Source organism: Papio anubis, chromosome 7 (assembly GCF_008728515.1).
Source record: "Papio anubis isolate 15944 chromosome 7, Panubis1.0, whole genome shotgun sequence".
NCBI classification, from domain to species: domain Eukaryota; kingdom Metazoa; phylum Chordata; class Mammalia; order Primates; family Cercopithecidae; genus Papio; species Papio anubis.
This window is the reverse complement of record NC_044982.1, coordinates 100,154,431-100,179,169: the sequence shown is the minus strand read 5'-3', so window position 1 is coordinate 100,179,169 and position 24,739 is coordinate 100,154,431. Positions and strand designations below refer to the sequence as shown.

Genomic DNA, 24,739 nt, shown 5'->3' with positions numbered 1-24,739 from the left:
TGGTATCTTTTCAGGCGTGGGCGTGTGTACAGTTGTTTGTTCGTAGATATATACTTGTACCTCTACCTCTAGAAAGAACAGTGGGCCAAAGTAGAGTGTACAGCACTGGTTACATAGTAGGCGCTCAACCATTACTTAACTAACTAACTATTAATGAACTGATTAGTTGGTGATGCAACTGTCAGTGGTTTTCAAACTTAAGCATGCATCAGAATCACCTAAAGGGCTTGGTGACGACAGAGGGTGTAGGTCCACACCCCAGACTTTCTGACTCAGCCGGTCTCTGGTGGGGCCCAGGAATTTGCACTTCTAACAAGATCCCAGTGATGCTGATGCTGTGAACCACATTATGAGGAGCACTGAGCTAAGGGAAGAACTGATTGAATGAATAATTGGTTGGTGAGTGGCAGAGGTGTTCCTGCGCAAGGCAACAAGTTCCCTGAGGCGAGGGTGGGAGTGGGTGGCAAAGGGTGAGGCACACGGAGCACTGGCCCCTAGATCCCCGGCCTCTGAGGTCCTCTGGAGGGCCACAGCTTCCTCTGTCTTCTGAGAGGCACCTCTGACTCTTCTGCTGGGCCTCACACAGACAGACACACTGCCAAGGGGTGGGGATGGTGAAGACACAAGCCAGGTCCTCTGCCACTAGGCCAGCACCCAGGACCGGGTGAACCATTGAGCAGACAAGGCTAGAACCAGCCCACACAGTTCCCTGTTCACCCCAGGGACCTGACCCAGCCAACCTACGAAGCCTGGGCTAGAACTGCCCCCACCACACCCACCAGGCAGGGGCCTGCGCCCTGAGACCAAATGAGATGGAAACACAGAAAAGGACTGGGGATGGCGGAAGGCGGTCATAGCACCATTTATTGTCCAAAGAAAGTACACACACCTGAGAGCCTCTCCCCACACAGGGAACAATGAGAAACAAATGACAACAAAACAGATTCTTTGGAACCAAGACGGGGAGGGGAATGGAGAGGGGAATTTCTCCCTTCCCTCATATTTCACCCGGAAGCCTAGAACTGGCTTCCAGCCCTAGCCCTTCAGTGGGCAGACTGGGGTCAGCAGCTTCACAGAGAAGTAGAGATGGGCAGGAGAGGCCCAAAGCCCAGCTCTGGAGGCCCCCGAGGCCCTCTTCTTCCCCTAGGCTGAGGGGCAGGGAGAACTGTGCCCACCGTGCCCTGACTCCCAGTGGCATTCTGGACAGGCCACCGCCCGCTCTGGGCACCAACCTCCTTAAGGGAGGGAGACCAGCCTGGATGGTGGGGAACCCTCCAGAGGCCCAGAAAACCGCAAATGGCCCAGGGAAGCAGGCAAGATTTCTGGAGTGGGGCATCCAAGAGCAAAGGGAGGCATTGGGTTCTGTTTGCTTTACAAAAAAAATAGTAAAAAAGTGTTTAAAGAAAATTTAAATTGAGAAGTATAAAAACAGTTAAAATGGCTCCAACCCACAAGGGAAAACAAACCACTCAATAAATACACAGCCAGTGAGAGAATGCGGCAGGGGAGGGCCCCACGTCCTAGTGCTGGCGGTAGCAGTAAACACCGTACAAGCGGCTCTGTGGGTCAGGGAAGCCAAAGCTTCGGACCCCAGGCTCCGGGGGCCCACAGTTGGGATGCGGGTGAACCACAGGGTAGCGGACGCTGCCATCTGCCAGCCAGCCAGCGTCGCAGCGGTCCAGGCCATGGAACTTCCAGGCGGCAAAGAGCTGTCCCACCTTGGCGATTGTGGCGTCATCTTCCTGGCAGGCCTCCCTTGCCTCTGTCAGTGTCAGCTTCTCAGGGTGCTCCAGGTAGTACACCCGCCCTGGGGGAAAGGGGGCATGAGTGCCAGACAGCACAGGGGGCAGCCAGAGAGCACAGTGGGGCCTGCAGAGATGCCAGCCCCAAAGACCCATCTGAGCCCAGGGAGCTACCATACTGCAGGCATCTGCAGAGAACACTTCCTAATCTTCACCCTCTCCCAGAAAGCTCCGTCCCACCTGCCATAGAACCCGGGACCCTCCAGTCATGTCTGCACTCCCCCACCACCCTTCCCTATTTGCACCCTGGGTGGACACCCCACCTAGGCTGGACCAGTCAGGGTTTCTCGCCCATTCGGTCATTTACTGAACACCTACTATGTGTCAGACACTTTTCCAAGGGCTTGGCATATGACACTGAACCAGTTTTGGTTTTACTTGCTCATCTTCCTGTGAAATGAGCTGCTTTGTGAAGACAGGCTGTGTTTTATTTGTCTGTGATTCCCCGGAGTCTAGTCTAGGCTCTAGCATATGGTAGGCACTCAGTAAATATTTGGTGAATGAAGAAACCAATGATCGGCATAAAGCAGCAGCAGCAGCAGCAGCAGCAGCAGCAAAGCACTCGAAACTCAACCAGACGCTGCTTCAAAGGTGGCTAGTGCTCTTGGCCTCCAGGTGGCAGTGCCAGCAGAGCCAGCAGAGGGGGCCAGAGCTCCCCAGAAGCTGCTCTCCCACAGGTCCTAGATGGCCACCAAACCCGCAGGCCTGGCCTTGGCCATTCCACTCACCCTTGAGGGCAGTGGCGAAGCAGAATACATCATAGCGGTGCAGGCGGCGGTGGCGGGGGCCGTAGCTTCGCACGCCAGGTGCCAGGCCCGGGCCACCGCAGGACTGTCGGGGCAGCATGATGGGGTACTGCACCGTGGCGTCCTGCAGCCAGCCCGCGTTGCACCAGTCCAGGCCCTCCTCCCAGGCCCGGAAGAGCTGCTCAAAGGAGGCAACCACCGCGCCCTGCTCAGCACAGACCTGCTGGCCCTCATGGAAGTTGAGCTGATAGCGCCCGTTGGGGGACTGGTAAGGAAAGACCACACCTGTAGGGGGAGGAAAGAGGAGCTTAGGGGGTGGCCAGGGGCCCAGCTGGCTGGACACCCCACTCTCCTCCCACCCTCACTGGGACATGTGCTCCCTGCAACACACACACACATACACCGTCCCTCAGAAAAACTCAGCTAACCTCTGACCTCCTGTCCATTGCTGCCTCTCTCCTGGGACTCAGCTCATTCACAGCAGTACTCAGAAAACATCCACGAGTTAAGGTAATTAATTAGTCAGTTAATGCCCCAACAATAGAAGGGAAACGATACCTAATCCACAAGGCTGCTGCCAGACCCCCAGTGAGGCTGTGCCATCTTCTCCAGACAAGCCCGGACTTTGGGCTCTAGGGGCCAGGTTTGACTCCCAGCTCCCCACTCATTAGCTGGGACCTGATAGTGTATGTTATTATTAACGTGGAAATTTCCTAGGAAACTGCAAAGAACTTTCCACATGCGGCAGATGATTTTCAGGAGAAGGAGAGGCCCTAGAGGGCATGGGGAGAGGGGTGGGGAAGGGCCTTTCCATAAAGGAGGCTCAAGGGCAGGGAGGTCCTGGGGCAGGCGGTTTCTCACCTTGTGGCCAGGGTCTGATGGGGGCCGCAGGCTTCCCTCAAAAGATATGTTCATGTTTGAAATTTTACTCTAATAAAAAGTTTTTAAATTTCTGAGATGCAGTCTCTACAAGTCAATGAAACCTTAAGGAGTAGAGGTGACCCTAGGAGTCTGGGAAGGACACCACTTGACTGCTGTTGTTTACCCAGAGTCTTTGGAATCTCCTCCCTGTGGCCAAGGACCTGGGAATAGCCTGAGCCCCAAACCTCCAATCTCATCAGGGCAGGAAGCCAGGCAACTGGGCAAAGCCAGGTTGGGTGGCGGAGAAGCCCATGGGCTCTGACAATCAGCTTGCAGCCTCACATGTGTTTGCAGGGGGACTGTTTCATGCCTGGTTCCACCCCAAATTCCTAGCCCTTGCAGCCCCAGGAATGGGGTGAGGGCTCCCTGTTTCTCTAGGCTGCCCCTGCAGACCCCAGACCAATGACTCTTGCAGGTTCTCCCCAACTCCACTGCCACTCCAAGTTCAGGAATGAGGAATGTGGCCCCTCTGAGCCACCATGTAAGCCATGTGGACACTTGTGGCAAAGACAGAGAATGCATTTTAAGGATGTACATTTTATCCTCATTACCTCCGAGGGAGGTAAAGGAGGAAAGATTGTGATACCCCATTTTACACCTGAGAGGCCCAGGGTTCTAAGGGGGATGAGGCATTTACCCAGATGTCACAGCTGGGATGGGCTGGGGCTAGTCAGGTCACCTTCCTCTATGCCCAAACTGCCCTTAACATGTGGGAGAGAGATGAGGACACACAGCCCCATCCTAGAGACAGAGAAGGTAAATACAAATTAAAGATCAAACACGGACCTCACATACAAGATCTGGCTTGCAGGGTGTGGCTGGTTTGGACAGCATTGGGTTTTTGTTTTTTGTTTTTTGGGGGTTTTTTTGTTTGGTTGGTTTTGTTTTTTGTTTTTAAAAAGAGGTTTTTACATAAAAATCAGGAGATCTCACATAAAAATATAAGCTTATCTTGTCAAGCCAGAAAATTCGGCAGAGTGGGGCCTGCATTCTGGTAGGGCATCATCAACTGGGCCTGAGTAGGGTGGGAGATCCCTGGCGACAGGACAAGGGCTCAGGAGTGTGCCCAGTCCCCACCACTCCCATTATCTTACACTAGGCTGCCTCATTCACTTGTGTTACCCGCTAACCTTGCTTAAATCTCAGCTCTATCTCTAATAAGCTGTGGAGCCAGCTCTGGTTTTCCTTTCTCTCAATGGGATGTGAATGAGAGCGGGTAGAGGGGAACAGATTTTAGAGGCTGGGTGCTTGGGTTCAGACCCCAGCTCTGTCATTTACAAGCTGTGTGACCTTAGGTAAGTTACTTGACCTCTCTGTGTCTCAGTTTCCTCACCTGTAAAATGGGGGTGATAACAGTAGCTTCCCTGTGGGTTGTTTTGAGAATCAAGTACTTTTAAATGTCTAAAGCACAGAGATCTGGATTTTTTCTCTGGTCCTCTCCCCTCTGCTCTCAGGTCCCAGTGTCACCCAATCCCCGTCAGGGTCTCACCCCGCAGCTCCAGCTCCACCAGACCGCTTTCATCCTCCAGCCCATCAATGACCTCACAGCGGTAACGCCCATAGTCCTCCAGTCGCAGATCCTGGATCTCCAGCGAGACATCGTGCTCCTTCTCCTGCCGCAAGTGCACGCGGCCTTGGTAGTCCCCAAAGGAGCGGTGCCTCAGCCCAATGGCCACCAGCACGTCCTTCTCTGGGCCCCCGTTCTCCGACAGCTTCCACCATTTGATGCGCACGCGCCTTGGGGAGCCCAGGGCCGGCTCGTAGTGGTAGCGGCAGGGCAGGATCACACTGGCCCCTTGGTAGGTGAACAGGGTCTCCTCGGGTGTCTCCACCACCAGCTTCACTCCATTGAGGAGGTCTTGGGGGAGAGATAGGGTGCAGATGAGACCTGCTGCAGCACATCCGTACTCCTGCAAGGGCCACCTCACCCCCTCATCCGCGGCTCCTCCAGGCTCAGATTGCAAAAATGGCCACCATGCTCCACCCCTCCCTGGATTCACATGCTCTGCAGTGTGACTTTGCATATCCTTCCATCAACAGATGACATTTTTTCCCCCACCCCCTTGAATCTGTGCTGGCCTTGCCACTTGCTTTGACCAACTGAATGCCTTGGAAGTGACTATTCATCATGCCTGTTCTGAGGATAGGCCCCAGAGGGCCTTGCTGCTTCCACTCTTTTTCTTAGGACTTTGCCAGCCACCATGAGCACATGGCCAGGCTTGCCTGCTAGAGGATGAGAGACTACACAAAACAGAGACAGAGCGCCCCAGCTGAGGCCATCCTACAGCAACCAGCCCCACGCTGACCTGCCCACCACGGGCAGGCACATCTGCAAGACCCAACTGCAAGACCCGAAGAAATGGAGCCCACTCCAAAATGCTGACCCACAGAATCATGAGCTAAAAAAACGGCTGTCATCTTAAACAAGTCACTAAGTTTTGGGTGGTTTGTTATGCATCAAAATCTAACCAATGCAGCGGGCAACAAGAGCTATCCCATGTGAGGTACATGGCCAGGACAAGCGGCCCTGATAGGAATCCCTCAGAGTTTCCTTCCCCACCACACTGGCCAGAGGACAGCACAGCCCCAGCTTTACTCTCTGGTCCAGCTGTCCACCATAACTCTTCCCAAATACTGAGCAGCCTAGTGAGCAAAGGGCAGAACTTCTAAAGGAGACTATGCTCAGGGCTCCGAGTTACAAATACACACAGAACTCAACATGCAACAAAAGAATCAAGTTCATAGGCTAAGGCTGCCTCTTCTTTAACTGGGGAGCCCCTATTTGGACCTCACTGATTCATTCTCTTGGGTCTAGACTTCAAGACATGCTTGATTTACTCAAGGTGGGGGACAGGGGCCAGGCATGGTGGTTCACGCCTGTAATCCCAACACTTTGAGAGGCCAAGACAGGAGGATCGCTTCAGCCCAGGAGTTTGAGACCAGCCTGGGGAACACAGCAAGACCTTGTCTCTACAAAAAAAAAAAAATTTATAACTAGCTGAGTACGGTGGCATGTGCCTGTGGTCCCAGCTACTCGGGAGGCTGAGGTGGGAGTATTGCTTCAGCCCAGGGGGTCGAGGCTGCAGCGAGTCATGATTGCACCACTGCGTTCCAGACTGGGTGAGACAGCAAGACTCTGTTGCTGAAAACAAAATAAAAACAACTCAATTAATTAAAAGGTGGAGGCAAGGGGACAGCCTCATGGGTAAGCAGGAGACGGGAGGTTCCCTGTAGAGGAATCATGCTGAAAAAGAGCTATACTTAAGGTGGCAGATTGCCATATGTAGAGGCCTCCAAGTGTGGCCCTCGGGTCAGTAGCATTAGCATCACCAGGAATTTGTCAGAAATGCACATTGTTGGGTCCCAGTGCATCAGAGACTCTGGGAATGGGGTCCAGCCTCCAGAGGACTCTCAGGCTCATTCAGGTTAGAGCTGTCCTGCTCTGCAGAGGCAGTAGGTACAGAGGTTTGGAGTCGGGCAATCCGGGCTTACATCTTGGTTCCACCTTTTCCCAGCTGTGTAATCCAGGGAATTCAAGCCTCAGCTTCCTCATTTGTAGAATGGTTAATTACAGTCCCTACAGAGGGCTGTGATAAGGTTGAAACTAGGTAAGGCAGGATGCCTGGCACACAGAAAGTGTCCAATAGATATGAAGCAGGGCTATCATTTAGGGGCCACTTCCTTGGTTCTTCCCAACTCTCTTGAGTAAAGCTACCTTTGAAGTTTTAACCTGAATAAAATGAAAATGTACATCCATATGATAAAATACTATACAGCCATGTAAAATAATCTGGTAGATGTACATTCATTCTTTGACTTAGAAAATTATTTATATTCTGTGAGGTGATAAGGGGGACTACAAAATCACATGTATGACATGAGCTGATTTTGTTGGAAGAAAGTTTTCTAAATCATAAAGGAAAGCCTCGGCCAGGTGTGGTGGCTCACGCCTGTAATCCTAGCACTTTGGGAGGCCGAGGCAGGCAGATCACTTGAGGCCAGGAGTTCGAGACTAGCCTGGCCAACATGGTGAAGCCCCATCTCTACTAAAAATACAAAAATTAGCTGGGCACGGTGGTGCACGTCTATAGCCTCAGCTAACTCAGGAGGCTAAAGTGGAAGGATCTCTTGAGCCCAGGAGGCAGAGGTTGCAGTGAGCCGAGATCACACCACTGCACTCCAGCCTGGGTGACAGAGTGAGACCCTATCTCAAAAAAAAAAAAAAAAAGGAAAGGCTAGAAAGAGATACCTAAAAAGTTAGCAGTGGTTCCCCTGGGTGGGGGGATTATATATGACTTTGCTTGCATATTCAGGGACAAAAGGGAGAGAGAAAAATTAAATGTCGGCCTGGTAGTATGGTGAAACTATGGGTAGGAAGTTTAAGTTTTTTAAATTCCACAAATCTCAATAAAGTAGTGCTTGTAGGCCCGGCACGGTGGCTCACGCCTGTAATCCCAGCACTCTGGGAGGCTGAGGCGGGCGGATCACGAGGTCGGGAGATTGAGACCATCCTGGTTAACACAGTGAAACCCCATCTCTACTAAAAATAGAAAAAAATTAGCTGGGCATGGTGGTGGACGCCTGTAGTCCCAGCTACTCGGGAGGCTGAGGCAGGAGAATGGCGTGAACCCAGAAGGCGGAGCTTGCAGTGAGCCGAGATCACGCCACTGCACTCCAGCCTGGGCGACAGAGCGAGACTCCGTCTCAAAAATAAATAAATAAATAAATAAACAAATACAGTAGTGCTTGTACAACAAAATTAATTCTGAAGGAAAAGGGTGTGGTCGGCTAAATGATGGCCTCCCAAAATACCCTAAATCCTAATCCCTAGAACTTGTGAACATTACCTTATGTGGCAAAATGGACTTTGCAGATGAGGTTAAACTAAGGATGTTGAGATGGGGAGGGTATCCTGAATTTTCCAGATGGGCCCTAAATGCAAATACGCAAGTACCTGTTTAGAGGGAGGCAGAGGGAGATTTCCACATAAAAGAGAAGGCCAAGTAGCCATGGAGGCGGAAATTGGAGTGAGGCAGCTACAGGCAAGGAATGCCAGCAGCCGCCAGAACTGAAAGAGGCAAGGCAAGAACAGATTCTCTCCAAGAGCCCCGAGGAGGCCCAGTCCTATCCACACCTCCATTTCTGCACAGTGAAACTAATGTTGGATTTCTGGTGCCTAAAGCAGTGACAGAATACATTTCTGTTGTTTCAAGTCACCAAGTTTGTGTTAATTTGTTAGAGCTGACCTAGGAGACTAATAAAAAGGGGGAAAGTTTCTCTGCAGGCACAATCATCTACTCAAAGGCAGAGGGAAAGGTGAGAAACCCCCAGCCCTGCGCTTGCAAGTTCATGTGTCATCTCTGAACCAGGCTGTGAGCTCTTCATGGCAGGTGCTGGGTATTACTGAGACCAGCAAGCTGGTTCGTTCCTTCCACAAACAAGTGGAACAAGTTTTTTGTTGTTGTTGTTGTTGTTGAGGCAGAGTCTCGCTGTGTCACCCAGGCTGGAGTGCAGTGGCGTGATCTCAGCTTACTGCAACCTCCTCCTCCCAGGTTCAAGCAATTCTCCTGCCTCAGCCTCCCAAGTAGTTGGGATTACAGGTGCACACCACTACACCCGGCTAAGTTTTTGGGTTTTTTGTTTTGTTTTGTTTTGTTTTGAGATAGTCTCAGTTTGTTGTTCAGGCTGAAGTGCAGTGGCGTGATCTCGGCTCACTGCAAGCTCCGCCTCCTGGGTTCACGCCATTCTCCTGCCTCAGCCTCCTGAGTAACTGAGATTAAAGGCATCTGCCACCATGCCCGGCTACTTTTGTACTTTTAGTAGAGACAGGGTTTCACCAAGTTGGTCAGAATGGTCTCAATCTCTTGATCTCATGATCCGCCCGCCTCGGCCTCCCAAAGTGCTGAGATTACAGGCATGAACCACTGCACCTGGCCAATTTTTTGTATTTTTAGTAGAGACGAGGTTTTGGTATGTTGGCCAGGCTGGCCTCGAACTCCTGACCTCAAGTGATTCGCCCACCTCAGCTTCCCAAAGTGCTGGGATTATAGGCATGAGCCACCGCACCCAGCCCTCAGCTTGTCTTTTTAATAGCTGTGTGACCTGGACAACTGGATTAACTCTCTGAGCCTCAGTTTGCTCATCTACAAGAACAGATGATAACGGAATCTACTTTCAGGCTGTGAGGGCAGGCAGCATCAATTCAGCCTGGTCAGCACCCATGCTTCACTAGTGATTACAAATGTGTATTTTCGGCAGGGCTTGTTGGCTCACGCCTGTAATCCCAGCACTTTGGGAGACTGAGGCAGGTGGATCACCTGAGGTCAAGAGTTCAGGACCAGCCTGGCCAGTATGGCAAAACCCCCATCTCTACTAAAAGTACAAAAATTAGCCGGGTGTGGTGGCAGATGCCTGTAATCCCAGCTGCTCGGGAGGCTGAGGCAGAAGAATCGCTTGAACCTGGGAGGCAGAGGCTGCCGTGAGCCAAGATTGTGCCACTGCACTCCAGCCTGGATGACAAAGTGAGACTCCGTCAAAAAAAAAATAAAAAAAAAAAAAAGTGTATTTTCACCTTTGCCTACGTCAGGGCTTTTGTGATTATAAGAGACGACATATGCAAAATATCTAGAAGCGCGCCCAACCCATGATGGGTGCACAATAACCGCTACTTTAAAAAGTTCCCTGCCCAAGGCCACACAGCTAGTAAGAGGTAGAATTATAAGACTGAAACTCAGGCCAGGCATGGTGGCTCATGCCTGTAATCCCAGCAATTTGGGAAGTTGAGGTGGGTGGATCACCTGAGGTCAGGAGTTCAAGACCAGCCTGGACAATATGGCGAAACCCCGTCTCTACTAAAAATACAAAAATTAGCCGGGGTGGTGGCACATGCCTGTAATCCCAGTTACTTGGGAGGCTGAGACAGGAGAATCGCTTGAACCTGGGAGGCGGAGGTTGCTGTGAGCCGAGATCGCGCCATTGCACTCCAGCCTCGGCAACAGAGTGAGACTCTATCTCAAAAACAAAACAAAGAAAGATTCAAACTCACATCTATTTGACCCGAAGTCCCCTTTCCACTGGGGGGACCAGGGGAGGACACATTTAAGCTGGACCCTGAACAATTGGCAAGACTTTTAGGGAAAGTAAAAAGCCTAAGTGAATTGGGCCCCATGCTTAAGGGGCTGGCAAACACAGGGAAACGAAATCACCCCTTCCTCTGTCTGCAAAGCAAGCTGGTCCACTACAAGGGCCCTGCTGGAATGTCCCTGTCCCAGCCTGGAACCCACAGATCACAGCAAGAGCCAAGGAGGTCTAGGTCACCCAGGGGAGCAAAGAGCTAGGTGGAGGATGTCGCCTACCTTTGCCATGACCGTTGCCTGGGTTCTGGTCGTTGGCGCTGTTGGAGTAGTAGAAGCCATTGTAGAAGGGCAGTCCGTAGGAGCCGGGCAGCAGGAGCAATGCGACCAGGAGCAGCAGGCCCATCTCCTCATGCCAGGGCGACCCGGGCCAGGCTGGGGCCCCAGGGCAAACTGGGAAGGGGAGGAAAACAAGGCAATTAGAAAAGCCCAGCTTCGAGAGCCCGCATCCCCTCTACTCCAACACCATTCACTCGTTTGCTCAACAGCTCACTGCGGGACACCTGCCACCTGTGTGCCAGATGCTGTTCCCGGAGCTGAGAAGACAGCAGTGACAAGCTAGATGAAGTTCCTGCTTTCAGGGAACTGCACCCCGAAGGCAAGATGGGAGATCAGCAAAGAGACAAATTATAAGAAGGAAGTAACAGGCAGCTAAAAGACAACAGAGAAAATTAAGCAGGACGATATGACAGGCTCAATGTTTTTCAAGCCAGAGGTTTGAATTTGAAAGGTTATGAGCAGGCCGGGCATGGTGGCTCAGGCCTGTAATCCTAGCACTTTGGGAGGCTGAGGCAGGCAGATCACCTGAGGTCGGGAGTTCGAGACCAGCCTGGCCAATAGAGAAACCCCATCTCTACTAAAAATACAAAATTAGCCGGGTGTGGTGGCGCATGCCTGTAATCCCCAGCTACTTGGGAGGCTGAGGCAGGAGAATCGCTTGAACCCAGAAGGCAGAGATTGCGGTGAGCCAACATCACACCATTGCACTCCAGACTGGGCAACAAGAGTGAAACTCTGTCTCAAAAAAAAAGAAAGAAACAAAGAAAGGTTATGAGCAGCATTTTTAAATGACACCAAATAAGCTAAACTAGAACAGAAAATATCAGGGTGCATAGATGGTATGTTAAGCAAAGATGAGTCCTGCCTTTTTTTTTTTTTTTTTTTTTTTTTTGAGATAGAGTCTTGCTCTGTCGCCCAGGCTGGAGTACAGTGGTATGATCTCAGCTCACTGCAACCTCCACCTCCTGGGTTCCAGAGATTCTCCTGCCTCAGCCTCCTGAGTAGCTGGGACTACAGGCACCCATCACCACGACCGGCTAACTTTTTGTATTTTTAGTAGAGGCAGGGTTTCACTGCCTTAGCCAGGATAGTCTCGATCTCCTAATGCACCTGCCTTGGCCTCCCAAAGTGCTGGGATTACATGCGTGAGCCACCGCGCCCAGCCTGTTTTTTGTTTTTTTGAGAAAGGGTCTCACTCTGTCGCCAGAGTGGAGTGCAATGGTGCGATCTCAGCTCACTGCAACCTCTGCCTCCCAGGTTCAAGTGATTCTTGTGCCTCAGCCTCCCACGTAGCTGGGATCACAGGTGTAAGCCACCATGCCCAGCTAATTTTTTTTTTTTGAGATGGAGTCTCGCTCTGTCGCCCAGGCTTGAGTGCAGGGGAAGCTCCGCCTTCCAGGTTCACCCTATTCTCTTGCCTCAGCCCCCCGAGTAGCTGGGACTACAGGTACCCACCACCACACCTGGCTAATTTTTTGAATTTTTTAGTAGAGACAGGGTTTCACCGTGTTAGCCAGGCTGTTCTCAAACTCCTGGCCTCAAGAGATCCACCCACCTCGGCTCCTAAAGTGCTGGGATTACAGGTGTGAGCCACCGCACCGAGTAAGGTCAAAAATAATTTTTTTTTTTTTTTTTTGAGAAAGAGTCTTGCTCTGTCACCCAGGCTGGAGGACAGTGACACAATCTCAGCTCACTGCAACCTCCACCTCCTGGGTTCAAGTGATTCTCATGCCTCAGCCTCCTGAGTAGCTGGGATTACAGGCGCATGCTAACATGCCCGGCTAATTTTTGTATTTTTAGTAGAGACAGGGTTTCGCCATGTTGGCCAGGCTGATCTCGAACTCCTGACCTCAGGTGATCCACCCTCCTCGGCCTCCCAAAGTGCTGGGATTACAGGCGTGAGCCACTGAGCCCAACTCAAAAATAATTTTTGAACACCATGCTAGAGGTCTTGGGAGCTATTCCAGTTTGGGTGAGCACTCAAATGAAAGAGGTAGCCCACCCATGGGCTGCAGTTTGATGATTTGATTTTTTTAAATATTGCATTAAAATATTATGTCTTGATTACTAAGATTTTTAGCAAACCCCCTTCCTCCCCGGCTTAAACCTCACACTGAGGGCTACTGCCTCACTCATGTCACCCTAGCCCTGCTCACCTACCATTTACTGCACACTCTCAACAATTAAAAGATGGGGTCACTCCTTGAAGGAGCTTGGTACAGGGAGGGGGCAGAGTCGTGGGCAGGCAGTCTCGATTGCTGTGTGGTAAGTACCAAGATGGAGGTACAGAAACAGGAATGTCCAAATGAGACTGAAGGTACAGGAGTTTGCCAGGTGAAGAACTGACAGGTTTATCCAGTAGGGCACTGCCACTACAAAGGTGCAGATGCCAGCAAGAGTCCCGATCCTGGGGGTGCTGGAGGTGTACAGGGGTTCCTTCATTTGTCCCACACACCCACCAGATCCATCGTCTGTCCTCCTCTGACATGTATTGGTCCCTGTGGGTCACTTGTCTCGGTTCCCCGGCCCTCTGGCTTCTAGTGGGATAGAGCCAATGGGAGGCACTCAGGGAAGATGACAGAGAGGGAAGAGAAGGAAGACCGAGCATTGCTTCCCGGCTCCCTTGCCACCCCAGGGCCTCTGCCACACAGTGTCTGCTGCTGCTGGTCTCTGCGTCCCCAGCTTCCTTGTTGAGTCCCTTCACCCTGCTCTCTAGAAGTCATTCCTCCATTAAAGTTTCTTCATTGGAATCATCTGGGCTGGATTCTGCTTCCTGCAAATACCCTGGCTGCCATGGGGGAGAGGAGGTAAGGGGGTCACCAGGGCCAGTGTCTGGACGCCTTGGGTGTCAGGCCCAGAAGCATATCCTATTTTTATTTTTTTTTAAAGATAGAATCGCACTCTGTCGTCCAAGCTGGAGTGCAGTGGCAAGATCTCAGCTCACTGCAACCTCCGTCTCCTGGGTTCAAATGATTCTCGTGCCTCAGCCTCCCGAGTAGCTGGGATTACAGGTACGCACCAACACGCCCCACTAATTTTTATATTTTTTGTAGAAACGGGGTTTCGCCATGTTGGCCAGGCTGGTCTCAAACTCCTGGCCTCAAGTGATCCACCCACCTCAGCCTCCCAAAGTGCTGGGATTATAGGCATGAGCCACCACACCTGGCCAGAAGCCTATCCTTTGTCCTGGGGGCCAGTGATGGCTTTAAGCAGAGAAGTCACAGGATCAGACTCACATCTTAAGATACTTCCCTGCAGGGACTGCGTGGAAGGTGGACCTGGAGGCAGCAAGACAGCAGGCAGCTGCAAACATAACTATGATTATCATGTAGCAACATGGAAGAATGCTTAGGGTGTGAGTTAAAATAGACAAAGCAGAACATACAATTGCCTCTGCTATGATTGCAACCATGTGGTCTTGTGAATGCCTGTGTACAGGACCCAGAAGATGAGGAAACACTTAAAAGAAAGAGGAAGGGAGGAAGGGAGGACGGAAGGGAAAACAGAAGGAAGGAAAGAAGGAAGGGAGGGAAGGAGGGAGGAAGGGAGGGAGGAAGGAAGGAAGGAAGGAAGGAAGAAAGGAAGGCAGGCAGGCAGGCAGGCAGGCAGACAGGAAAAGCATTGGCTTGTTAGAGTGATGGGATTGTGAAGTAAACATTCTTGTTTCCAGAACAGTCAGGAGCGTTTGCTGGAGAGAATGGATGCAAAGAAAGTTGAGAGGCAGAATCCACCATTCTCTTAGACATCTTCACAGAAATCCCGAGGCCCAGACGTGCCATCTATGCTGTGCACTGCAGCCAGGACACCAACAACTCTAAGGCCCCGCTTCTTGTCTAAGAGGAATTCATTCCCCTGTTGACACCTGTAAGGCCCCTTGGCGATAGAGAACTGGGAGGCCTAAGCACAATGGGGCAACCTGGTACAGAGTTTGGGAACTGGAAGATCGGAGTTCAAATCCCACCTCTACTACTTATTCACTGCGAGATTCTGGGCAAGTTTCCTCGGTTATGAAATGGAGATCATAAAACTCACCCTGGTATATTTCTCACCAGTGCATTCTAGTTTTCTCCTAAAGTAACAGGTACAGATGGGTGTATGGCCGCTCAGCTGAAGACTGCATTTCCAGCCTCTCTCGCAGCTAGGAGAGCTATGTGACTCAGTTCTGGTCAATGGCAGCAAGCAGAAATAACATGTGCCACATCCGGGTCTGGCAGTTAAAACAATCACAGATGCCTTTTCCTGGTATTCTTTCCCTCAACCTTCTGGAAACCACAGTAGCCAGCTGAGTCAGAGATGGAAACCACAGATTGAATGGCAGAGCTGCCCGTCAGCCTCCTCCACTTGCACTGTCCCATGAGAGAGAAACAGAGTCCTATCGTATTTAAGCCACCACTTTTTGCGTCTTTTTTTTTTTTTTTTTTTTTTTTGAGACAAAGTCTCGCTGTGTCACCCAGGCTGGAGTACAATGGCACAATCTCAGCTCACTGCAACCTCTGCTCCCAGATTCAAGCAATTCTCCCTGCCTCAGCCTCCTGAGTAGCTGGGATTACAGGCACCTGCCACCACTCCTGGCTAATTTTTATAATTTTTTAGTAGAAATGGGGTTTCGCCATGTTGGCCAAGCTGGTCTTGAACTCCTGACCTCAGGTGATCTGCCCACCTCAGTCTCCCAAAGTGCTGGGATTACAGGTGTGAGCCACCACGCCCGGCCTGCATCTCTTTGTCAACATAGCTTAACCTCACTTGTCCTAACAAATACACACGCCACAGCATTACTATGATCAGCATAAAAGTATTAACAGCTGAGCACTTACTCGCTCATTTATTTTGTCTTTGTTTTTGTTTTGAGGCCAAGTCTCACTCTGTCGCCCAGGATGGAGTGCAGTGGTGCGATCTCGGATCACTGCAACCTCCACCTCCTGGGTTCAAATGATTCTCCTGCCTCAGTCTCCCATGTAGCTGGGATTACAGGTGTGCGCCACCACACCCAGCTAATTCTTTATATTTCTAGTAGAGATGGGATTTCACCATGTTGCCCTGGCTGGTCTCGAACTCCTGGGCTTAATCGTTCTGCCCACCTCCACCTCCCAAAGTGCTGGTATTACAGGCATGAGCCACTATACCTGGTCTCTCTCATTTAATCCTTACCACTACCCCAAGATGTGAGCTTATAAGTGTTCCCATTTTGCAGATGGAAAAACCAAGGCACAGAGAGACTAAGTCATACGCCCAAGGTCATCCAGCTAGGAAGTGGCAGGCTAGGATTCGAACCCACTCCAGCCCCAAAGCCTGGAACTACAATGCCAAATTCAGGGAGGTGATTGTGTGGCACACACAGCCCAGCGGCCCAAAGCAAACCCTTGTAAGAGTTCATTTCCTCTCCCTTTCTTCAGGCTCCACACCTGGAACCAGGAGGGAAGTAGGGCCAAGACTTGATGTTTAGCTTGATGTCCCGGGCTCCCTGCTGTCCCTGCGCAGCTAGAGTCTCCTTGAGCAGAGGGGATCCCAGCTGCTGCTTATAATGTTTCCAGCCTCTTACAGCGGCTCGTCTAGCACAAATGCTCCCCAGTGAGAAAGGGCTTCCTAAGGGCAAACAAATGCAGGGGTTTCTGCCACTAAGTGACATCAGTAGCTCTGGGGAAAAAAAAAAAAAGTGCATTTTTCCAAAATCATGCATTAAAAAATAAAGTTACAGGGAAATAAAGTCAGGACAGACTGCTCAAAACATGTAACTTTGTAATCAGAGAGCTAACAAAATAAGAACAATCTGAATTTTAAAAAAACAAAAAAAACAAAAAAAACCCAAAAAACTAGCACCGTTAACACTCCAGTGACATCTGCACCCCACTGATGCCTCCATCAGCCCCTTGCAGCTTTCACCACTGGGACAAGTGCTTCCTCCTTCGAGATGTAAGTCCTCAGAGGCTTTGGTTTTGATAGAAACCAGATTTACCAAAATTAAAAGTCTGACCCAAGGTAAAGTCATCTTCTTCCATTTTTTTTTTAACACAGGGATATGTTTTTGCAATTTCTTCATCATATTCCTAGTTTTATCAGTAAACTTTTAGTTCTGTTAAGCAGCTAAGCCAACCATGCAAGCATTCCTCCTTCACCATAGCTATTGCATCCTTAGGCTGGGATGGTGAGAGTTTGGATATTGAGATTTTGGAAATGTGGGGTAGGAAGGGATGCTGTGTTATCCAAATCTATTTGGTTCCTGAGTTTGGAGCGTGAACAGCAAGAATTAGGATTGCGGCTGGGTGTGGTGGCTCATGCCTATAATCCCAGCACTTTAGGAGGCCGAAGCGGGTGGATCACCTGAAGTCAGGAGTTCAAGAACAGCCTGGCCAACATGGCGAAACCCTGCCTCTACTAAAAATACAAAAATTAGCTGGGCATGGTGGCAGGCACCTGTAATCCCAGCTACTCAGGAAGCTGAGGCAGGAGAATGGCTTGAACAGGGGAGGTGGAGGTTGCAGTGAGCTGAGATTGTGCCACTGCACTTCTAGCCTGAGTGACAGAGCAAGACTCCGTCTCAAAATAAACAAATAAACAAACAAACAAAAAAAGAGTTAGGATGGCGAGAGACTTCTGGATGCATACTAAAAAGCGGCACTTTCTGCAAGACTGTCAGTATTTATGTTAAGGAACTCACACATTGCTAAGGCTTCATATTTAATTACAAAAAATCTCCAGACATTCACGGGTTGGGAAAAATCACTACTGAACCAATGCAATTCCATGTTAAACTGACATTGTTCCTCCATCATTCTCACCAATCATGGATGAGAACCAACGCAATTCCATGTTATATTGACATTGTTCCTCCACCATTCTCACCAATCATGGATGAGATGAGTCTCGGTTCAGAAACATGCACGGAGGCAGAACACGCTGTAGCACCTTCTGCTGTCCTCTGGTGAGCTCAGCACTTGAGCCTCTGAGGCACCCCTTCCCAGCCTCAGAAACCCCAGCACACCCTCACAACCTTCAGCCTGGCACCACACTTGCTCCCTGGGTTTTAAAGGGCTTCTACATCCAGCAGCTCCCATGATCCTCCTAAGAGCTCCCCATGGTTGGCAAGGATAATTTTTTTCTCCCCATTTAATCCACAAGTGAATAGAGCCACAGAGACATGAAGCAACTATCCAAAGATCACAGGGCCAGGAGGTGGGACAGGCAGAACTCTGTTCAATCCTTGTCAGCCAATCCCCTAACAGTCTGTCATAAATTTTTATTTATTTATTTATTTATTTAAATACATATTTTTTGAGATGGACTCTCACTCAGTCACCCAGGCTGGAGGGCAGTGGTGTTATCTCAGCTCACTGCAACCTCAGTCTCCCAGATGCAAGTGATTCTCCTGCCTCAGCCTCCTGGGTAGCTGGGATTACAGGTGCCCACCACCACGCCCAGCTAATTTTTTTTTTTTTTTTTTTTTTGTATTTTTAGTAGAGATGGGGTTTCGCCATGTTGGCCAGGCTGGTCTCGAACTCCTGACCTCGGGTGATTCACATGTCTCAGTCTCCCAAAGTGCTGGGATTACAGGTGTGAGCCACTATGCCCAGCCCAATCTGTCATATTTAAAGAATGCCTCCTACTTGTCAGTGCGCTTCCATGGACACAAGTCTCTGTGGGCCTCCCAGTGTCAGAATTATTATCCCCATTGTACAGAAAAGGAAACTGAGGTTCCGAAATGCTAAGATGCTTACCTAAGGTTACCCAGGTAGATAAAGGAGCTGGGACTTGGTCTCATTCATTCAACACATATTTATCATGCATCTATCGTGTGCCAGCCACCATTCTAGGCAAAAGAGACGTCCTCATGGAGTTTACATGCTAACGGAAGACAATAAGCACAATGCGCAGGCTCTTGAGCTGCATGGTGGGGCCCACTCCCACTCTGCGGGGTGTACTTTCGTTTCAGTAAATCTGTGCTTCTGTTGCTTCATTCTTTTGTTGCTTTGTTTGTGCGTTTTGTCCAGTTCTTTGTTCAAAACACCAAGAACCTGGATGACTTGTAGTCAAGACCCTCCACTGGGAACGTATGTTGACGAGCCAGCCAGGAGGTAAGCCCAAAGTTTGGCATTTATGTTTTCTCTTTTTCCCTTTTCCTCTCTGCTCCATACAAGGCAACCCTGGTTTTTCTGTTTTTGTTTCTCTTTTTGTTTTTGTTTTTGTTTTCAATCTCTCTCTCTCTTTTTCCCTTTCCAATTCAGGACTGTCAGTGGACAGTGCCTATGCACAGAGGCAGCTGTAGGTTTCTGGCCGGGGCCACTCTCTGGTGAAATTGAAAGGTTTCCTTGTGGAAGCGCCTGGTCACCACCGCCCAGTTGGGGTGAGGGACCTGAGTCCTTTTCCTTTTTTTCTTTTTCAATCTTGGAGTGGCCATTTCCTAGTAGGTCCTTAGGAACGGAAGCCAACTGGCCAGGGCCACTCTCTGGTGTTACCTGAAGGCCAAGGAGTGAATGGGGGCAGCTGCCTGCGTGGAAGCGGGAAGGACTCTTTTCCATCTTTTTTGGTTACAGTCCCCAATCCCTCCATGTGATGCAATTGGCAGTGGCAGCTCTTCCAGGGTGACTCACACACAGTTCCAGTGACTTAAACCCTCTTTTCTTATGCTAAATTCTCCTATGGAGTTAGCCCATAAAGGCAAAAGATAATGTCTCTTAGGTATTTTGACCTCCCTTCTCCTATTCGATCTATTCAACTGGCTGAGGACCTTTGGGACTCAGAAGCTTTAGAACACATTCTACATCTTGGACCTCCACTGAGGGGATCCCATAGCTTCATGGTCATTGCTTCAGCATCAATTTGCTTGCCCTGAACCCCATAGAAATTCTCAACCCCAATTCTATCACCCCCAGACCCTGGAACACCCTGCCAACCTTGGTACTGTTAACTCTACAATGTTTGGGAACCTCCTTAGTCCTGCAAGGAATGCAGGAAGATATGGCCCATCTAAATTGGTGCGATGCTAAAAGTCGGGGATTATACCCAGGAACAAAGGGAAAGTTCACAGTAGGCCATCACCTCTGGAGGGTAAACAAACAAAAGAGAAAAAAACAAACCCACAATGTGTGATATATGTAATGTGAGAGTGATGCAGGTGATAGAGAAAAGAGGAAGTAGGAGAAGGGGTACCTTTTGGACAGGGAGGGTCAGGAGGGCCCCCAATATACAATGAGGACACAAACCTGGAAAATCCTGGGAGAATGGGTATTCCAGGGAGAGGGAAGAGCAAATGCAAAGGCCTGTGGCAGGAATGGCTCAGAGGTCAGTAGGACTAGAGCCCGAGGGACAAGAGGGAGGGTGGCAGGACATGATGTCTAAGTCATGGCCAGAGGCCCCATGATGTAGTGCCTTGGCATTTATTTATTCTAAGAAAGAAAGACATTGCAGAGTCTCAGCAGAGGAGTGGCATGAATCTGCTTTACACTCTCAAAGGATCATTCTGGATGTTTTCTGACTGCCAATCAACTGCATGTCCCCCTCCTGGCTCCTCCTTTCCAAGCTAAAAGGAACCTGGGTTATCTCCATCACTTCTGGCCTCTCTCCTATGGGGCACCCAGCTTTGCTTGCTCTCTGGTTTATCACTTCAAGTGGAGGGTTGTGATCTGGTCAACACCTCTCTTTGTTGGATGCTAACTCAGCAGTAATGTAATCTCACATTGAGGGGATGTCAAGAAAATTAAAAGGAATTGGCCAGGTGCAGTGGCTTACGCCTGTTATCCCAGCACTTTGGAGGCCAAGGAGGGTAGATCACCTGAGGTCAGGAGCTTGAGACCAGCCTGGCCAACATGGCGAAACCCCGTCTCTACTAAAAATACAAAAAATAGCTAGGTGTGGTGGCGGGTGCCTGGAATCCCAGCTACTCTGGAGGCTGAGGCAGGAGAATTGCTTGAACCTGGGAGGCGGAGGTTGCAGTGAGCCGACATCATGCCATTGCACTCCAGCCTGGGCGACAGAGTGAAACTGCATCTCAAAAAAAAAAAGAAAAGAAAAACAAAAGGAATTTTAAGAAAAGATCAGCCGTGTGCCCAAGAACGACAGGCCAGGAGGAAGCTGGCCATTTTCCAGTCCTCTCTGAGAGACAGGCAGCACACACGCCCAAGGTTTCAAGTTAAACTCATTGAGTTTGGGTCTTAGCTCTGCCACCTGCTAGCTGGCTGACCCCAGGAAAGTCATTTGACCTCTCTGAATGGAAAATTTCCTCTCTCCAGAGAAGACTAAAGGGGAACTCAGGGGCTAAGGACAAGCACAGCCTTGAATGCTAAGGTCAGTGCACGGGACAGAGTCCTGGGTGGGAGTCGGGAGTGGCAATTGCCACTTGGTTGCTGCCTTGCCCCAGGTCCATCTCTGACCATCCCTGACCACTACCACTGAGGGGAGGGATGGACAACCTCCGCTCCCCTACCATGGCTATCCAGCCACCAGCTCCTCAGGATCACCACAGAGGTGCCACCAGCTGGAAGGCCCAAGACCAAGTCCAGCCCAGTCACCTTGGCAGTGAACAGCTCCCCAAATCTTCTGGAGTCCTGTCTGGGCACTCAGACCTGGGCTCGGTATTGAAGCTGGACACACTGCATCCTGCTAAGTGACTTCAGGCAAGTTCACCTCTCTGTGCCTCTATTTCCTCATCTGTAAAAAAAGGAACTTAAGGCCGGGCACGGTGGCTCACACCTGTAATCCTAGAGCATTTTGGGAAGCTGAGGGGGTGGATCACCTGAGGTCAGGAGTTCAAGACTGGCCTGGCCAACACAGTGAAACCCCTGTCTCTACTAAAAATACAAAACTCAGCTGGGTGTGGTGGCAGATGCCTGTAATCCCAGCTACTGGGGTGGCTAAGGCAGGAGAATTGTTCGAACCCAGGAGGCGGAAGTTGGAAGTTGCAGTGAGCTGAGACCACACCACTGCACTCCAGCCTGGCTGACAGAGTAAGACTCCATCTCAAAAAAAAAAAAAAAAAAAAAAGGAACATAATGGGCTGTGGTGACAATTATAGATGATGTAAGATGTATGATAGCAGTCCCTGGCATGTAGCAGGTGCTCAACAAATGAACACGGCAAAGACTTCAGGCTCTAGAAGCAGATTGGCTGCCTGCATTCAGTTCTGGCTCCACCCACTTACTAACCCTGTCATTGGACAAGTCCCTGCACCTCTCTGAGCCTCAGTTTCTTCATCTTTAAAATGGGGGTCACAAGCCAGGCACAGTGGATCACGCCTGTAATCCCTGCACTTTGGGAGGCCGAGGTGGGTGGATCACTTGAGGTCAAGAGTTCAAGACTAGCCTGGCCAACATGTGAAACCCCATCTCTACTAAAAACACAAAAATTAGCCGAGCGTGGTGGTGGGCGCTTGTAGTCCCAGCTACTCGGGAGGCTGAGGCAGGAGAATCGCTTGAACCCAGGAGGCGGAGTTTGCAGTGAGCAGAGATTGAGCCATTGCACTCCAGCCTGGGCAACAAGAGCAAAACTCCATCTCAAAAAAAAGTGGGGAGGGGTCACGACAATACCAACCAGAAAACACTTTCGTGAAGATTAAGGGAGAGAATAGCTGCAGAGCACTGAAAATACTGCTTCATGCTTGAGGATAAGGAGCAAGCACTGGGAAAATATGACCTATTACTACACTTGTGAGCAGTTCACACAGTGAAGGCTTACACCATCTCAGTGGCTCTTTCTCCTCTCTCACTGCCTATGAGACAAAGTGGTCACCACTGCCTCCTCTTCACAGTTGAGGAAACTGAGGCCAAGAGTGTGAAGGTCAGTGAACTACCCAAGGCATTATCTTTGTCAAATATCTCGAACTTAGAGAAAATTCAGGTTTCCTGATGGCCAGCCCGTTGCTTTTCCCAGGCGCCTCTAGCCTAGGGACCCCTCCACCAAGAACAATAAGCCCGGGCTTGGAGGGAGGGTGGGTGGCACCTCCCTGCCAGGGGCATGTCCGCACTGGGCCGTCCGTGAGTACAAGTCCCCCAGGTACCAGAAGGGGGCAGCATCGCCCGCAAGGTCTGCACGAGCGCTGCTCCCAGTGAGAAATTTGACATCCTTGTCCCTGTTTGCATAAGGCTTGATCCGCGCCTTTGAAACCTGCAGCCCCCAGGAGAATGAAAGCCGGAGGTGTTTCCTACCAACCCGTTGGCCCAGGTGGCGTCGCGGGAGAGAAGCCAGGGCCTCTCTCAATCGCCGCCCCCTGCTGCAGGGAGGACAGGCACTCCCGCGGGTCAGCGCTGGACACCGAGGTCGGAATAGGTTCACAGGCTGCCTGTGGCCACCCAGCGAGCTGGTGGCAGGACTGGGTCCAAGTGCCGTGCTGTTTCCATCCTGGCTGCGCACGAGCCTACGTTCCTCCCTGAGGGTCGCCATCTCCCACCCAGGGCTCTGCCCTCCACCCTCCCTACCCTTCTGGCCTCGCTGTCCCTGGGGCAAGAACCCGGGTGAGCGAAGTCTGGAACCCATAGGCATCCGTTACGTTTGTCCCAGGGCGCCCAGAGCCGGCCAGCCGCGGTCCAGAGACTCAGGTCCGCCAGCCGCCTCGAAGGTTGCCCCCAGCCCCTCCCAGGGCTCCCGGGGCCCCCGGAGCATCCAACAGATACCCAGGGGCAGGGCCTGGGGCGCCGCGGACGGCGCTGGAGGCAGTCGACCCTGGACAGACGACAGGGGAGAGAGCCAAGCGGCCCCTGGCAGGAAGGGGGCTGGAGGCGGACGGTGGTCTCGGAGGTCAGGGGGTCCTCTCGGGCTCTGCTCCCTCACGGTGGGCACGAGGGTCCGGCGTGAGTCTGCCCGCGCCCCCGCGCGGCTCCCTCCCCACTTGTGCCCCGGGCGCCCCTCGCCCGGGATCACAGCCCATCTCAGCCCGGGCCTCCGCAGTGCCCGGCCCACGCCTCCTGCCCCTTCCCCCGACCCTGCCCGGGAGGTGTGGGAACCCGCAGGGCACCCAAAGCGGGGAGGGAGGAACCCGGCCCGCACGCAGCCCCAGAAGCTCAGCGACCCCTGAGCCACGTACCGTCCCCAGGCAGCTCCTCGACTGCTAGAGCTCTCGGGGGCCGCGAGCTGCCCCGGTCCAAGGCTGCAGTCGGATTTCGGGGAACTTAAAAAGCTAGAAAGGAAGCGGCAGCAGAAAAACCCCCGCGCTCCCGCCAGACCAGCCCCTTAAAGGAACACGCGCACCTTTCCCTCCCAAGGGCTGGGCCCGAAGGGAGGAGTTACTGCAGACTTGAGCGGTCTCCAGACTTGCTGGGAACCACCGCAAAGGGAGTGTGCAAGAATTGAGGCCCTCACGTCTTGGGAAAGGAGAGTAGGGGTGGAATAGGAGAGTCTGGGGAGGGGGGATCCCCTGAGAAAGCCTGGTATACCAAAAACAGTGGGAGTAAGCAGGGGAAGCCCCTGTCCAGCATTCTGCTAGGGGCTTATGCTGCTCCCCACCTTTGGTTGTGGAAGGGGTGAGACTTCTGTATTACTTTCTTTACCCAATAGAAAGAAAGGGGGTGAGGCCGAGTGCAGTGAATGACTCATGCCTGTAACCCCAGCACTTTGGGAGGCGGGTGGATCACCTGAGGTCAGGAGTTCAAGACCAGCCTGGGCAACATGGTGAAACCCCATCTCTACTAAAAATACAAAATTAGCTGGGCATGGTGGAGCATGCCTGTAATCCCAGCTACTTGGGAGGCTTAGGCAGGAGAATTGCTTGAACCCAGGAGGCAGAGGTTGCAGTAAGCCAAGTTCATGCCATTGTGCTCCAGCCTGGGCAACAAGAGTTAAACTCTGTCTCAAAAAAAAAAAAAAAAAAAAAAAAAAGCAAGGGGGTGCTGACATCCTCCTGCCCCTGAGTTTGGCCATCATGAAACGCTGGCCA

General features: G+C 51.2%; 1 protein-coding gene across 1 annotated transcript; it reads right to left on the bottom strand.

The window, feature by feature from the left end:
• Positions 1-838: 838 nt before the first annotated feature.
• Positions 839-24,473, bottom strand: HAPLN3 (hyaluronan and proteoglycan link protein 3). Its single transcript, XM_009210889.3, has 5 exons — positions 23,891-24,473; positions 10,825-10,995; positions 4,959-5,327; positions 2,531-2,833; positions 839-1,807 (listed from the first exon to the last, which is right to left on the bottom strand). Exons 2-5 carry the CDS (start codon positions 10,946-10,948, stop codon positions 1,521-1,523), a joined length of 1,083 nt encoding a protein of 360 aa, XP_009209153.2. The 5' UTR covers positions 10,949-10,995; positions 23,891-24,473; the 3' UTR covers positions 839-1,520.
• Between the last annotated feature and the right edge of the window lie 266 nt (positions 24,474-24,739).

Coding starts and splice junctions, on each gene's coding strand:
- HAPLN3 (XM_009210889.3), bottom strand. CDS start 10,948: ATGGGCCTGCTGCTCCTGGTCGCATTGCTCCTGCTGCCCGGCTCCTAC. Junction 5,328..10,824: donor AGGCAACGGTCATGGCAAAG/GTAGGCGACATC, acceptor CTCTCCCCCAAG/ACCTCCTCAATGGAGTGAAG. Junction 2,834..4,958: donor GGTGGAGCTGGAGCTGCGGG/GTGAGACCCTGA, acceptor CTCCCCCTACAG/GTGTGGTCTTTCCTTACCAG.